Here is a 15,764-nt window from a genome sequence, read left to right as displayed (position 1 = left end):
TAATTTTTAGTCATAGTAAAATATCTGGTACAGACTAAGTGAAAACTTGTTTATTTGTGCAGATAGTCAAATATCACTCTATACAATATAAAATCTTACAAGTTAGATGCTCTGGACAGGATTGCTATCTCCAAGAGTCTGGCATAGCATCTTTTTTTTTTTTTAATATTTATTTTTTAGTATTCGGCGGACACAACATCTTTGTTGTTTGTATGTGGTGCTGAGGATCGAACCCGGGATGCACACATGCCGGGCAAGCGCGCCACCGCTTGAGCCACATCCCCAGCCCTGGCATGGCATCTTACCAATGTTCAAACTGAACATAATCACTTTACTTTAAATGTTAATGCATAAAACAATAAATATAATAAAAGCTCCAAACTTTTCTCCAGTTCCTCTTGAGAGGAAGCAATATGCTCAAATAAACCATGAGAGAAAGCACTGGTTGATTCAGCCCTTCTATTGTTTCCCAAGGTCAAGTAACAGATTCAGGACCTTTCCCAAGTGACCTAAATGCTCCACAGCACTGATCCCAAGGCTCAGAGTTCTACAGCAGTGTAATTGTAAGACCACTCCAGAGAGAACAAGTGGCATGGGAACTTGCAAAATCAGAGGAACCGCATGGGAGGGTTACACTGTGGCAATATCCTGCGTGGATATTATTCAGGTTTCATAGTTTTGCCTGGATGAAATCAGGGACATAATTTTTCATCTATATAAAGAACAAATGTTTTTATTAAGTTACAAGGAGTAAAAGGCAAAAGGGAAAAGCCAGAACAAACAACCCATTCTCCTATGCATCTGTGCCTAAACAGTGGCCTTTGGCAGGCTGTTTGGCAGCTCTGGGCCTGTATTCCCAAACTCAGGAGAAACTACTGGACCACCTGAAGGGTTTCCAGACTAGCTGAGATTAGAATCACTTCAGGAACTTGTTTAAAATAAAAGATTCCAGGGCTGGGGTTGTGGCTCAGCGGTAGAGCGCTCATCTAGCACTCTGCAAGGCCCTGAGTTGGATCCTCAGCACCACATAAAAATATAAAAGTATTGTGTCCAACTACAACTAAAAAATAAATATTTAAATAAATAAATAAATAAATAAAATATTCCATCCAGCTTGGACCGGTGCCCCACGCCTGTAATCCCAGCAGCTTGGGAGGCTGAGGCAGGAAGATTGCAAGTTCAAAGCCAACCTCAACAATTGTGAGGAGCTAAGCAACTCAGTGAAACCCTGTCTCTAAATAAAATACAAAATAAACCTGGGGATATGGCGCAGTGGTTGAGTGCCCCTGAGTTCCATCCCCAGTACCCCCACCAAAAAAAAGGTTCCATCCAGCCAAGCATGGTAGTACACTTACAATCCCAGCTACTCAGGGGGCTAAAGCAGGGGCATTGCAAATTCAAGGCCATCCTGGACAAGTTGGCAACACCCTATTTCAAAAGTTCAAAAAAGGAATCGGGGTGTAGCTTACATAGCTTGTACAAGGCCCCTGGGCTTAATCCCTAGTACCACACACACAAAAGGATTCCTGAGTCCTGAGCTTCCCCTCCACAGATGCTAAATATGGAAGTGGATGTGTTGAAGGAGAAGGTTACTACTGCTAGTTACTCCCCATGGTTAGTGAGCTCCCCAGAGATTTGGTTTTCAGCAATATTACTAATGTTCCATAAATGATTAATGGACTAGGGCATGCCAGATCTGAGCACTTTGCCTTCCCAGGATTTGATGCAGATAGATGTGGAACCACCAGCCTAGATAATGTCCCCCTCCAATAATATATCAGAAAGCTAGAACAGCTGGGTGTGGTGGCATATGCCTATAAACCCAATGGCTTGGGAGGCTGAGGCAGGAGGATCACAGGTTCAAAGCCAGCCTCAGCAATTTAGCGAGGCTAAAAGTGAGACTCTGTCTCAAAATAAAAAATAAAAACAGACTGTGGATGTGCTCACTGGTTAAGCACTCCTGGTACCCACCCACCCTGCCAAAAAAAAAAAAAAAGAAAGCTAGAACAAAAAGAGAAAATGCATACCTGTTGGGAAGTCATTGTCCTGAGCCTCATTCGTACCATCTATGAGAAAAGAAAAGAAAAAGAAAGTGTCAGGGCTAGGAATGTGGCTCAGTGGTAGAACAACAGCTTAGTACATTCCTGGGTTCAATCCCCAGTACAGCACCAAAGAAAAGAAAAGAAAAATGAAGGTCATTCAAATATGTGCCTTTGATTGACACAAAGTAATTTAATCTAAACCCAGAACTCTCCTTCTTTCTTACCAAAATAACAAAGTATCTCAATTATTAAAAATATGAAATCCTAGTTATTTTTCGATTTTCTCCCCTCCTTTTCCTTCTCCAAACCAATCTATGCTAAGTCCCACAGTTTCTACCTCCATAATGGAACCCGCAGTCATCTCCTTCCATTTCTCTCCATTCCAAATCTAGGAAAACAAAAAACAAAAAACCAGGCATTTAGTTTCATCAGCAAGTTAGAACATTTCTATCAAAACACTTAAGGGGGCTGGAGGTATAGCTCAGTGGTACAGTGCTTGCTTGCCTAGCATGCCTGAGGTTCAATCCCCAGCACCACACACAGACACACACACAAAGTTCACATAAGGTTACTGTGGTCAATGATAACTGTTCCTGATGCTCAAGAAATGTTTTGGGTTTTGGAATTTTTCTTTGCAGTACTAGGGATTGAATCCAGTGCCTCAGGCATATCAGGCAAGCACTTCACCACTGAACTATATCCCAAGCACCCCCTACAACCCCAATTTTTTGTGGTACTGGGTGGAATCCAGAAGCCCTCTATCTTTGAGCTATATCCCCAACCCTTTTTATTTTATTTTTGAAACAGAGTCTGGCTAAGTTGCTGAGGCTGGCCTCTAATTCCTGCCTTATCTGCTGGGTCACTGAGATTAAAGTTATGTGCCACCCTGCCCAGTTCCCCAGCCCTTTTTAAAAATTTTTGAGAAAGGGTCTCACTAAATTGCTCAGGCTAGCCCCAAACTTGCAATCCTCCTGCCTCAGCCTCCAAAGCAGATAGGATTACAATCATGTGCCACAATGCCCAGCTCAACATTATTTTTATTCTATCAGAAAGAGTGTTTGTAATCACTTAAAGTAATATTTATATGAGAGCATAAATCCCCAGGTAGGGAGGGCAGAGTAGGAAAAGTTGTGTCTCTAGCATAACACTAAATCCATCAACACTAATATTTTAATGAGAGAATGTATTTAACTAATGCTATCAGATATTTATATCAGGAAAAAAAGACTTTAAAAAAATCGGGTCCTTGTGCATGTGAGGTAAGCCTTCTACCACTGAGCTAAATCTTCAGTCCCCAAATTTACATTTTGAAGAACTTATTATCAAAAAAAGATTCTGATATTTTCAATTCTCTCATGATTCCCATATAATTAAGAGAAAATTCTAAAATTTCAAACTGTCTTCTTTGATAATGTCTCTGGGAAATGAATATGAGACAGGCCTGAGAAAAAAAAAGGAAAGGGCTTCTTAAACAGCCCAAAGATATAAGAGACAATGCAGGACAGTTCCCCTGACTCAAACTGCAATGTCTAGCAGTCAAAAGGTTATTTTGCTCAAAGTGAAGTAAACATCAGAAAAATTTTTTACAAAGAATCCAAAATACCATATACGGAAATGGCTAGAGAAGAGAATGGGAAACTAGAGAGCCAGGGATGGGGTTGGAGATTCTAGAGTAGTCTGAGCTGGAATCAAAAGTAACCTTCAGTCCCCAGAGGAAACAGGGCTTTGCTTGGTTAGGGATGGAAAAGAGCCTGATTCGGATTCAGAGAGATAACAGGTACAAGAAGTCAAGTGAGCACAAAGTAGTCAAAGTCAGGGAACTAAGAGGTGGACACAACCTAATGTTCCACAGGCAGAGATGCAGAAGGCAAATAAGCAAACTATGCAAAAGACAGACAGGGACAAAGCAGGGCCCCAGCAAGGGCACAAATCCACAGTAAATACAAGGAGGCCACAAGGCTCAGATCCATGAGCCAAGGACTCTACTAGAATTCTTACTAGGGCGTGGCCCAAGAGGAGGTAAGCCTGAACTCCAACACCACAGGAACACCAAGTTCAAATGGGCACAGGGCAGTGTGTGGGCCAGACCTACCATTAAAATTATATCCATTAAGAACTGTTATTAGCCTAAGTGGGAGAACCAAAATAGGGCAATTAAAGCCATTTTCACTCAAATGAAATGATCTCCTCCCACCAATTATTACAATAGTTGGTATGTACCCTCTATAGTGTTTTCCATCAAATTTTGGAATACTTGTTATTGGGCAGTAAACAGACATTTAAGACATCATTTCACACCTTGGAGCTATTAGCATCAAGAATGAGGTATGAGGGCTGGGATTGTGGCTCAGTAGTAAAGTGCTTGCTTAGCATGTGAGGTACTGGGTTTGATCCTCAGCACCACATAAAAATAAACAAACAAAATAAAGGCATGGTATCCATCTACAACTACAAAAAAAAAATTTTTAAAAGAAAGAATGAGGTATGAGCTGGGCTTGGTGGCACACACCTATAATCTCAGTGACTTGGGAGGCTGAGGCAGGAATGTCACAACTTCAAGGCTAGCCTATGGAATTTAGTAAAAGCCTGTCTTAAAATAAGAAAAGGAGCTGGGGATGTAGATGACTGACTGGTAGAGTCAGGGTTAATTCCTAGTACTACAAAAAAAAAAAAAAAAAAAAAAGAAAAACAGAAAGAAACAGAAATGAGGTATGGGTATCTGCATGCATAAGGATAAAGTTACACCTCTATCTAACACTGTATACAAGTTATTAATTCAAAATGGATCAATGATACAAATGAAAGTGCCCAACCATGAAACTCAAAAAAGACATGGACATAAATCTTCATAATTTTAGATTTGACAGTGGGTTCTTATATGCCAAAAGCACAGGCAACAGAAGAAAAAACAATAAAAAAACTTGTGCATCAAAGGACATTATAAATAAAAAAGAGGGTTTGGGATGTAGCTCAGTGGCAGAGTGCTTGCCTAGCATGTTTGAGGCCCTGGGTTTGATCTCCAGCATAGGAAGGAAGGAAAGAAGAAAGGAAAGAAGGAAGATGAGGGGAGAAGGGGGAAGAAAAGAAAAGGAAAAAAAGGAAGGAACGAAGATGATCAACTCAATAGAAGAAAATATTTGTAAATCATATATCTGGTAGGATCTAAGTATCCATATAAAGAACTCTTTATGCTGGGAGTGGTAGCAAATACTTGTAATCCCAGGGACTCAGGGAGCCTGAGGCAGGAAAACCGCAAGTTCCAGTCTATCCACAGCAACTTAATGAGACCCTTGGCAATTTAGTGAGACCCTGTCTCACAATAAAAAATAAAATGGACTGGGATGCAGCTCAGTGATAAAGCACCCCAGGGATCAAGCCCCATACTAAACAAACAAAAAAAGAACTCTTACAACTTTATAACAAAGACAATATCTCCACTAAAAAGTGGGCACAAAACTTGAATAGAATACCTTGAGATATAATCTTCTTATAAAAAGGAACAATAAAGGTCTTACACTTATTTATTTTTGAGATCCATGATCCTCAGCCCAGGAAAGTACTGGAACCCAGAAACCCAATGGGACAGAAGAAAACACATCTGCTTCAAAATGGGCTCAAGTCCAACTTTACCTGCAATTGCCACAGCTGTTCGTCTCTCTGATGGTTTTATTTCTGGGGCCACCTCTCCCAAATCAGAATGTCTGAAACAATTTCAGAAGAAAAACATAATTAATATAATGAACTATGGCTTACACCTATCAAATTGGCTGCATATGAAAATCTCTTGGGGAGCTTTTAAAAACTACAAACTCTGGGTTATACCCCAGGTCCACGAAACCAGAACCTCTGGGAGCCGGTTCTGGGCATCTCTGCTTTTAAAAGTGCCCTCTATGACTCTGATGTGCAGCCCAGTCAAGAATCATTAGCCTGGAAACTCCAGCACTCACAAAAGCTGCTGGCCAGAGAATAAATACAGCCATTCAGAAAGACATAAAAATATACATACCCTTTGACCAGTAATTCCACTTCTATCCTAAGGAAATAATTAAGATTTAGTTATAAAGATGTTGATGCCAGCTTTATATATAATAGCAAAAAGTTGGATGCCTTTTTAAAATCAAAGACAGTTAACAAAGAATTATGATCTTATTCTGCAGCCATTACAAAATATCCTGTGGATTTCTTTTTGTGGGCAAAATGATTTTAGATGAACATTATGGAAAGATGTTAATGATATACTAATTAGGAGGGGAAGTCAGGTTGCAAAATAGTATTCTAGTATGATACAATTTAATAAAATTGTGTGTATTTATCTATAGGCATATATAGAGAAATCTAAAGGAATGTTCATTAAAAGTTAATAGTGTGGGCAGGGAGGGATGATCCTAACATTTTTTTAAGTGATGGTGGGAATCACAGATGTGATTCTGCAATCTGTATACGGGGTAAAAATGGGAGTTCATAACCCACTTGAATCAAATGTATGAAATATGATATGTCAAGAGCTTTGTAATGTTTTGAACAACCAATAAAAATAAATAAATAAATAAGTGATGCTGGGAATCAAACAAGACTAGCCTAGGCAATTTATACACCAAAGCACAGATGCTAGGCAAGTACTCTACCACTGAGCTATACTACTAGCAGTCCCTGAATTCTTTTATAAAGACTTAAGAACTGTTTTTCCATTATGAATAACCTATTTTAGGTATGTCATAGAAATAAGCAAACAAATATATGTGTTGATTTTGTTAGAAGCCACGGTTTTCACTGGAGAAGAAAGGACATATAAATATAAGAAGAAGTTACAAAACTTACAGAGGTGTAATGGAATGGAGGCACTAGTATGAACTGTAACTTCACATGGATGCTCAGATCTGTTTATGTACATGCATATTTCTATGTGTAGATATGTGTGCATATACATATTCATATCCTAGCTCTGTCCCCAATATGTGCCAGGAAACAAAGACACTGCAATAGCAATGCGCACACCTCGTACCTTTAATTCCATGGCAAAAGAAACAACGATTTCCTGGAGATTCTGGCTAATGCCAGGGCTAGCAGGGAAAGAACAAGAGGACTTGAGTATATTAGTTCAGAAAGCAAGCAAGTGCTCTGAAAAGTTCTGGGGCATGCTATAGGATTCAGGTGCCAACTAGAGGGGCTTCCCCTGGCCAAACTAGGGACAGTGTGAGCATGAATAGAATTAAATACAGTAATTAATTTAAAACCATTGAAAACAGGAATTAATTAGTCCATACAGATAACAGACAAATAAATGGAGGGCTCTTGCTCACAACAGAATTTTAAATATGGAAGGGGTGCTGCAGTCAGAATGCTATCATTTTGCAAACATTATATTAAGATAGTCCAAGCAAGAGCAAATATCCAATGCTAACTCTCAGAGGAGAATTCTGATGAGGAGCAAGCTATTTGCCTGGTCTTAAAATGTCTCCTTTTAGACTGTTTATTAGGTGCCAGGAAGAAAAAAAAAACACAATGGAGAGCTCAGGTGATACTCTGGATGATCAAAATGAACCTTAATGTGGAGGACAGGGAGACTTCATGTGCCCTATTGTGACACACAGAAGAAGGGCACAGTATCTCTGCAGTGTTCTGGCCCAGAAGGTAAAGTTCTGATCAATCATGAGGACAAATGCAAAATGAGGGACTTTATGCTAAAGAGGAGAAGTGTATTATTCCAGAGCGTGCATGTCACAAAAGATAGACTATGGAAATGTTCAGGATTAAAGGGAGTTAAAGAGACAAAACCAAACCCAATACCTGACCCTATACTAGATCCTGCACTAGAAAAGGAAATTTTGGGGTCCAAAGACAAAAAAAAGAAAAAAAAAAGAAATATGGTTGTGTTACTGTACTGTGGTTATATAAGAAAGTATCTCTATTATTAGCAAACACTGAAGGATTTAAGGGAAAAGTCAGGTGGTATAACTTACTCTCTCTATGGAATGAATGTTTGTATCATTCCAAAATTCATATGTTAAAAAGTTTACCCCCAGTGTGTTGATATTTGGAGGTGGGGCTTTGGAGGTGATTAGGTGATGAAGGTAGAGCTCTCATGAATGGGATTAATGCCCTTATAAAAGAGGCCCAAGGGAGCTTGTTTCATCTACCACCATGTGAAGACACAGCAAGAATGCACTATAAGGAATGGGCTCTCACTAAATGGTGCCTTGATCTTGGACTTCCCAAACTACAGAACTATGAAAAATAAATTTCTAAGCCACCCACAGTCTATGTTATTTTGTTACAGCAACCTGAATGGACGAAGTTTCTAATGGTAAGAAAAAAGTATTTTTGTGTTTATGTGTGTGTGTATATAGGCACACATAGACACAGTTTTTGGCAGACACAACATCGTTGTTTGTATTTGGTGCTGAGGATCGAACCTGGGCCGCACGCATGCCATGCGAGCACGCTACCGCTTGAGCCACATCCCCAGCCCCCACACATAGACACAGATGAGAGAATGCAAGAGTACACAAGAGAAGTGATGAACAAGAATGATAAATGAGGTAAAATGTTAATGGGAGAATCTGACCAGGCATGGTTGCACACACTTATAATCCTAGCAACTAGGAAAGCTGAAGCAGGAGGATCACAATTTTAAGGCCAGCATAGGCAACTTGCCAAGACCCTGACTCAAAATAAAAAAGGAATAGTGAATGTAGTTCAGTGGTAGAGTGCCCCTGGATTCAATCTCCAGTACCAAAAAAAAAAAAAAGAGAGACTCTAGAAGGGGTCTTGGGACCTTTTTTATTTTTGTAACTTATCTCTAAAAGGAAATTATTTGTAAATATAAAGATTAAAAAGTTAAAATTAGGGGCTGGGATTGTGGCTCAGCGGTAGAGCGCTTGCCTAGCATAGGCAGGACCCGGGTTCGATCCTCAGCACCACATAAAAATAAAGGCATTGTGTTGTGTCCATCTACACCTAAAAAAAAAAAAATTAATATTAAAAAAAGTTAAAATTAATAGCGGATAGTTACATTTGGGTAACAGGACATTCAACTATTTTGGTCTTATTTGTATTTTTTAATAATAGCAAGTATTAATTTTATAAAACTAATAGAGCTATTAAAATTATGATGATTCAGGGTTGGGACAGATGAGACAAACGGGTGCCAAAAAAAGACTTGATAACATGGTGTCCTTAAAAAATTATTCTTCCAAGAGTGCATATTTTATATGTGAGTCTGTGGCATATAGAACAGGCCTCAGGCCCCTTGAAGAAGGCATAGAGCACCTCCCTAAACACCCATTCAGTTGCTCAGCAAGACAAAAGTTTTGTATTAAGTACGTCCTCCCAGAGGAACTTTTAGAACCTTTCGTTGTTATTCCAGCATGTTCCTTGGGGTCTCCTTCTCTACCCAGAGGCTTCTGCCACCCACTTAAGATGGTCCCAATAGCTAAAGGTTTCCTGTGTGCATGGCCATCTTAGCCACTATACACAGAGCATTAAAAAAATTTGACTTCATCAAACCTTGATGCTGATAAAAATACAAGTTTTTCATTGCCTTCTCTTCACTTGTCTGCACAAAACATATTACATATTGCTTTGTAACATGAAAAACACCAAAAGTAACCTTAAAAAAGGAAAACAGCATGACAGGTTAAAAATAGTTCCACAGAGGGGAAGCTACAAGCCTGGCCCTGAGGCTCCAGGATGCTGCCAGAGAATGTCAGGTAGGGAGAGAGCAGATGACAGGTTTTTACAGCCCAAGATGCCAATAACAGGCCTCCTAGGCTGGACACTTGTCCCCAAGACATGCCTTCCAGATAGTGCCCTGGACAGGAGTTTAACTTCACCCCTTTCCATCCCACGTGAGAAAGTGGCAAAGCCACAGGGATGATCTTGAGTTTGTGCTAATTTAGAAAAGAGTACATATTTGCAAATTCTGTACTTTATTCTTGCTCCCAAACTGCTTGCAACCCATCACAACTGAAATGCACAAACCATGATTTGTGGATCCATCACTGCTCCTGAAAAATGGGGGAAACTGGAGGCAGAGCCAAGTGTCTAATGATTCTTATTTTACAACTTTACTACACATATGCATGATATCTTTGAATACTTGTACTGGACTAAATTGTGTGTATCCTCAAAATTCTTATGTTGAAGTCCTCATCCCAGTGTGGCTATATTTAGAGATGAAGCTTTTAGGTAATTAAGACTAAATGAGGCCACGAGGGCAGGGCCCTCATGTGATGAAATCAGTGTCCTATAAGAGAAGGGCTCGCTCTCGCTCGCTTGCTCACACTCTCTCTCTCTCTCTCTCTCTCTCTCTGAAAATGCACAGAGAAAAAGACCTGATTAGAAATCCTATCTGCAGTACCTTGATTTGGGACTTTCAGCCTCCAGTACTGGAAAACGTAAATCTCTCTGTGTAAGCCCCCAGTCTGTGGTACTTTAGAGGGCAGCTCAAGCAGACTAATTCAATACCCAAAATCTACTTTGCAAGGTGGAAAGCAGGGCTCAGAGAGATATGGCCAAGGGATCTGCCCACATCACCAGAGTTAGGACCCAAATATCTGAATATCTGGTTCTCTTCTAGTTCATTATCTTTTTTTTTTTTTTTTTTTTTGCAGTGTTGAGGATCGAACCCAGGACTCAGTGTATGCTAGGCAAAAGATCTACCACTAAGCTATACCCTCAGTCCTAGCTCATTATCTTTAAGGATTTAAGGCTCAGGAAGGTTTGAGATAATTTCTAATGATAGCTAATAATTTCAAAAGTTATACAAAGAGTCAGTCTGTTAACCCTAACTCCAGCCCCATTTTGTGCAGTGGGCATTGTAGCCTTAGGCATCTTCCCATCTATACTACAGGCAGAGTTGAATTAGGATGGCAAAATACTAATAGGTCCTAGACACAGGCAAGGGAGCTTTTCTGCAAAGCAGTTTTTGCAAATTACTAATATCATTAATTTTTTTAATTCCAAAAATAATATAAATGTAAAATATTGAAAAGTATCATGCTTTTGCTCTCTTTCCTATCATACTTTCAAAAACTATCCCTACATTAATCTGTCCTTCCCTCCTTTCAGTCCACTGATGCTACTCTAGGACATCTGTTAACTGATACACTGCATTCTGTGTGCTCCATCTGACTCCCTCCTTAGTAGCTGTGTAGTTTCAGTCTTCTCTTGAGACTCACTCTGGCCCTATGCTCTTTTTTCTTAATTAGTATATTTTACTCTACATATTCTACTTTCTTACTCACTTAACTGATCATGAATATTTTCCCATATCCTTAGCAACTCTGGAAAACTTTCAACTTTTAATACTAGAGGTAATTTTTAAAGGGTAAATGTTTTCTTTCCTCTCTTTTTCCTTTGTATTGAGAATTGAATACAAGGGCATTTTACCACTGAGCTATATCCCCAGACCTTTTAATTTTCCTATTTTGAGAAAGGGTTTCATTAAGCTGCTAGGGGTCTAAGTGGGTCTCAGTAATTGCTGAGGGTGACCTCTGACTTGTGATCCTCCTGTCTCAGTCTCTCACATCACTGGGACTAAAGGTGTGTACCCCCATGCCAGCAAGGGTAAATATTCTCTTACCAGTATTCAAAATACATGTTTAGGTGGCCCCAAAATGTGGAGATAAAGTCACTTTCTAGAGGTGAAAAATTAATCCATAGGTTTGCAAATGAGCTCCATCATTTGCAAAAGTAATCTAACCCTGTCTTAGAGGCTAGACTATAAATAGCTTAAAAAAAAAAAAAAGAAAAAGAAAAAGAAAACAGCAGAGCATACGGCACATACTTGTAGTCCCAGCTACTCAAGTAGACTGAGGCAGGAGGATCATTTATGTCCACCAGTTTGTGGATAATGCAGTATAACATCTATCTCAAAAATAAATAAATAAGGGACTGGGGTTGTGGCTCAGTGGTGGAGTGCTTGCCTAGCATGTATGAGGCCCTGGGTTTGATCCTCAGCACCATATATGAATGAACAAATAAAGTAAAAAATCCATTGGCAACTAAAAAATATTTTTAAATAAATAAATAAGCAAGCAAGCCAGCCAGCCAGGCACAGTACTGCGTCCTATAACCCAGAGACTCAGAAGGCTAAGGCAGAAGGATCCCAAGTTCAAGATCAGCCTCAGCAACTGAGACCCTGTCCTAAAATAAACAATAAAATGAGCTGGGGATGAAACTTGGTAAACAGACCCCTGGCTTCAATTCTCAATACCAGAATAAAATTAAATAAACAAACACACACCTACATTCATATGCACACACCAAAACAAACAAATCCTCTCAAGCCTCTAGGGTGTGCCTTCCAGGGGCACCTCCTAGCACAGGCATCTCTCCAGGGCATAAGTGACTTGACCTTCAGTGTCCTCAGCTATTTCTCACCATGTTAGGAAGTAGACCTACTAGTTTATTCCAGATTGGCTACCGGATGAAAACCCTGAACACTGCCAGGATACAGATGGAATCCACCCAGAGACCTACCTCTATTGTGACTGGCACGAAGTGGTCTTATTTCTATTTCTGGCAAGTCTACAATGGCTCACCTTTCTCTTTCACCTCTCAAAAGTTAGTTTTGAAGCAAAACTAACTTTCCTAGTCTCTTTTTCTTGTTTTTCCCTTTCCTTTCTTTTTCTTATTTTATTTATGTTTTCATAATTTTCCAACAGAATTAACTGGGGAGCTTTTGTACCAATACCTGGAGTTTCTGATTCAGAGACCTGGGTGTTTAATGAATAAGAAATTATCTACTGGAGTTGGGCGTGGTGGCACACACCAGTAATGCCAGTGACTCAGGAGGCTGAGACAAGAGGATCACAAGTTCAATGCCAGCCTCAGCAACTTAGTGAGGCCCTAGTCAACTTAGCAAGACACTCTCTCAAAATAAAAAATGGATATGTATGTAGGTAAGTAGGTCTGAGGACATAGCTCAGTGGTAAAGCATCCCTAGGATCAATCCCCAGGATGGATGGATGGATAGATAAACAGATGAACAGATGGATAGAAAGAAAGAAAGAAGGAAAAGAAGAGGAGGGGTAGAAAGGGGAAGAGTAGGAAAGGGAAGAAAAGAAAAGAATCCATTGGACACTGGGATAAGCCACACCTTTGTTTTTCTGCTGATCTGCCTCAGAGCAGACAACCCTGGACAATGCCCATCAATGCCATGCACAAACAGGGTAAAACTGTGAGCAGGCCCAGGTCTTGTCTCACATCAACCACTGATTACCAGCAACAACCATGGCTTCTTCACTGGGTGATGCCAAAAGACAAGACAGTACCTAGAAAAACAACTGTCCCAGATGAGCACTAGATGAGCACAGGTACACTGTCACCCTATCATGATAACAGATGACACAGCTATAAATACTTACAAAAATGTAACTGACAATAGGTTATAAACTGCTTTGGATAATAAAGAGCAACTTCATTTTTGAGGTTAGATGTAAGACTTTTCAAGTCCCCTTCCCTTTCTGCTCTACATCTGGTGGGATGACAAGAAAGCCTGAGGTTCCTTCTTTGGTGCTGGCTGGGGACCCTCACTCAGTTACCACCCTAAACCAAAGCAAAACTCCAAGACAGCTGCTCTGCCCCAAAAGTCTCACTCCTTTTAGCAATAAATCTTTTTAAACCTTTGAGTATATGTTGTGGGTTGAACTGGGTACCCCAAGTCCCAACTCTGGTACTATGAATGTGACTCTACTTGGAAACAGGATCCTTGCAGATGTGATTAGTTAATAGGCTGGGCCTCTAATGCAAAAACTAATGCCCTTTTAAGAGGGAAATCTGGATACACAGAAAGAATGCCATGTGACAACAGGGCTAGGCTGATGTAATGCATCTACAATCCAAGGAAAGTCAAGGATTGCCAGAAGCCAGAGAGAGGTCTGGGGCAGAAACCCCTCAGAATCTCCAGAGAAAAACAAGTCATGCTAATCTCTTTGTTTTGGCTTCCAGAGCTGTGAAAGAATAAATTACTACTTCTTTTTTTTAGCCACCTAGTCTGTGGCACTTCTGACAGCAGCCACAAGAAACTAATACCAACTGTGTGTGTGGCTTGACAGATGTATTATTAGCTTCTACCTCTGTCTTCACATGGCTTTCTCCCGTGTGCCTCTTTTCTGCTTCTTATACGGACACCCATCAAGTTACCCTAGAGACTAGCCTAATCCGGTATAACCTCATTTTAACTAATCACATCTATAAAGACCCTATTTCCAAAAAGGAACACATTTAGGACTTTAACATATCTCTTCAGGGGGACACAATTCAATACACAATGATATCTAGGACAAATATGGGGTAGGGACATCCCACCTATAAAAGGCAACTCTGAAAGGCTTGAAGCTTGCTGTGTAAGCTAGGTGCAGTGGCACACGCCTGTAATCCCAGCAGCTTGAGAGGCTGAGGCAGGAGGATTTTGAGTTCAAACCCAGCCCCAGCAACTTAGAGAGAGCTTTAGCAACTTAGAGAGGATTTTAGCAACTTAGCAAGACCCTGTTTCTAAATATAAAAAAGAGGTGGTGACGTGGTTCAGTGCCCCTGGGTTTAATCTTTAGTACCAAAAAAAAAAAAAAAAAAAACTTGCTGTGCAGCAAAGGAATGGCTGAGACAATGTACAATATACATGAAAAGATCCTATCAAGTGACACACAGGAAGGACAAGGAGGTGCCAGATAAAATAACACTGCCTACTAGAAGAGGAGGCAGAGTGACCACCTGAACCCTAAGGCCATAATCATCCCAACACTCCCAAACTGAGAGATTTCTGAGGAGAGAAATAGTTCTAATAAGCCACCAGTCTTTGTCAAGGTTTCCACGGCACGTAAGGCTCACCATATGATAGGAAGTGGAACTTTCAAGAGCAGCCCTAATCCTCCAACAGTGTACCCTAGACTTAGGTTGGAGAGATGAAGAATCCCTCATTGCACAAACACTGCATAACACAGATGCTAATCCATAAAATGAGGTTTGCTATCCCTGGCCTGCATAGCTCATGAGGTTGCTACAAGGATCCAAAGAGATTACATCCTAAGCAAGTCAATGTTCTCTTGGATTTACCCCATATGGATTTACTGCTTGGAACCTTTCTAGGAGTTTGGGATATAAAGGTGAAGGGCAGAAATGCCTGACTCTTCACTTAGCTCAATGAGGCAAGGAGAAATTGACAATGAGTAATACCAAAAACAAACTAGAAGATGTTAAGTGCTTAGAAAATAGAAAGCAGGCTAAGTCACGGTGGGGTGCAGGCATGAGAGGGTAAAAGCAGATGTTGTATTGTGGGATGGTCAGAAGGGACCATGTAAGCACAGGCTTTAGAGGCACAGCCCAGAAAAGGCCCCAAGTTGCTCAGAGGTTGGCAGGGAGACCGAGTTTCAGAGGCCACAAAGAAGACTCTGGCTTTTATTTTTCAGGACAGAAGAGCCATCACTGGCTCTGAGTCAGGGTAACAGGCCTGTCTGTGTCACTGGCTGAAGACTGAGACCTGACCAGCAGCCCTCGAGATGATAGCACATGGCTAGGCCCTCAAGGTGTCTATGAAGTAAAATCCTCAACACACATGACAGAGGGTGTGAGAAAGACAGAGGACACAGATTAAATCCAAGATTTTAGACTCAATCAGTTGGTCCTATCTCCATTGGCCACGGTTGTGGGTAAAGCAAGGCTGAGGGGATCATGAGCAAATCAGCACTGACATGCTGACACAAACCAGCCCCTACCTCCCAT

At 40.5% G+C, this 15,764-nt stretch overlaps 1 protein-coding gene across 4 annotated transcripts in view; it reads right to left on the bottom strand.

The window, feature by feature from the left end:
* Window positions 1-15,764, bottom strand: part of LOC308643715 (up-regulator of cell proliferation) — a 54,121-nt gene that overhangs the window by 3,959 nt on the left and 34,398 nt on the right. For 2 of the 4 annotated variants that reach the window (XM_081283803.1, XM_081283800.1), the window contains exons 2-5: window positions 6,049-6,075; window positions 5,673-5,743; window positions 2,380-2,430; window positions 2,028-2,066 (exon numbers count right to left, since the gene is read on the bottom strand). In XM_081283803.1, coding sequence (XP_081139929.1) covers window positions 2,028-2,066; window positions 2,380-2,413 — 73 coding nt within the window. In that variant the 5' untranslated portion in view covers window positions 2,414-2,430; window positions 5,673-5,743; window positions 6,049-6,075. The remainder of the gene's footprint in view (window positions 1-2,027; window positions 2,067-2,379; window positions 2,431-5,672; window positions 5,744-6,048; window positions 6,076-15,764) is intronic. The other 2 variants (XM_081283802.1, XM_081283801.1) reach the window with 2 other exon arrangements.

This window comes from Spermophilus citellus (genome assembly GCF_964194105.1).
Source record: "Spermophilus citellus genome assembly, chromosome: 3".
Classification (NCBI taxonomy): domain Eukaryota; kingdom Metazoa; phylum Chordata; class Mammalia; order Rodentia; family Sciuridae; genus Spermophilus; species Spermophilus citellus.
The sequence above is the reverse complement of the archived record's forward strand: the minus strand, read 5'-3'. Positions and strand labels throughout refer to the sequence as shown.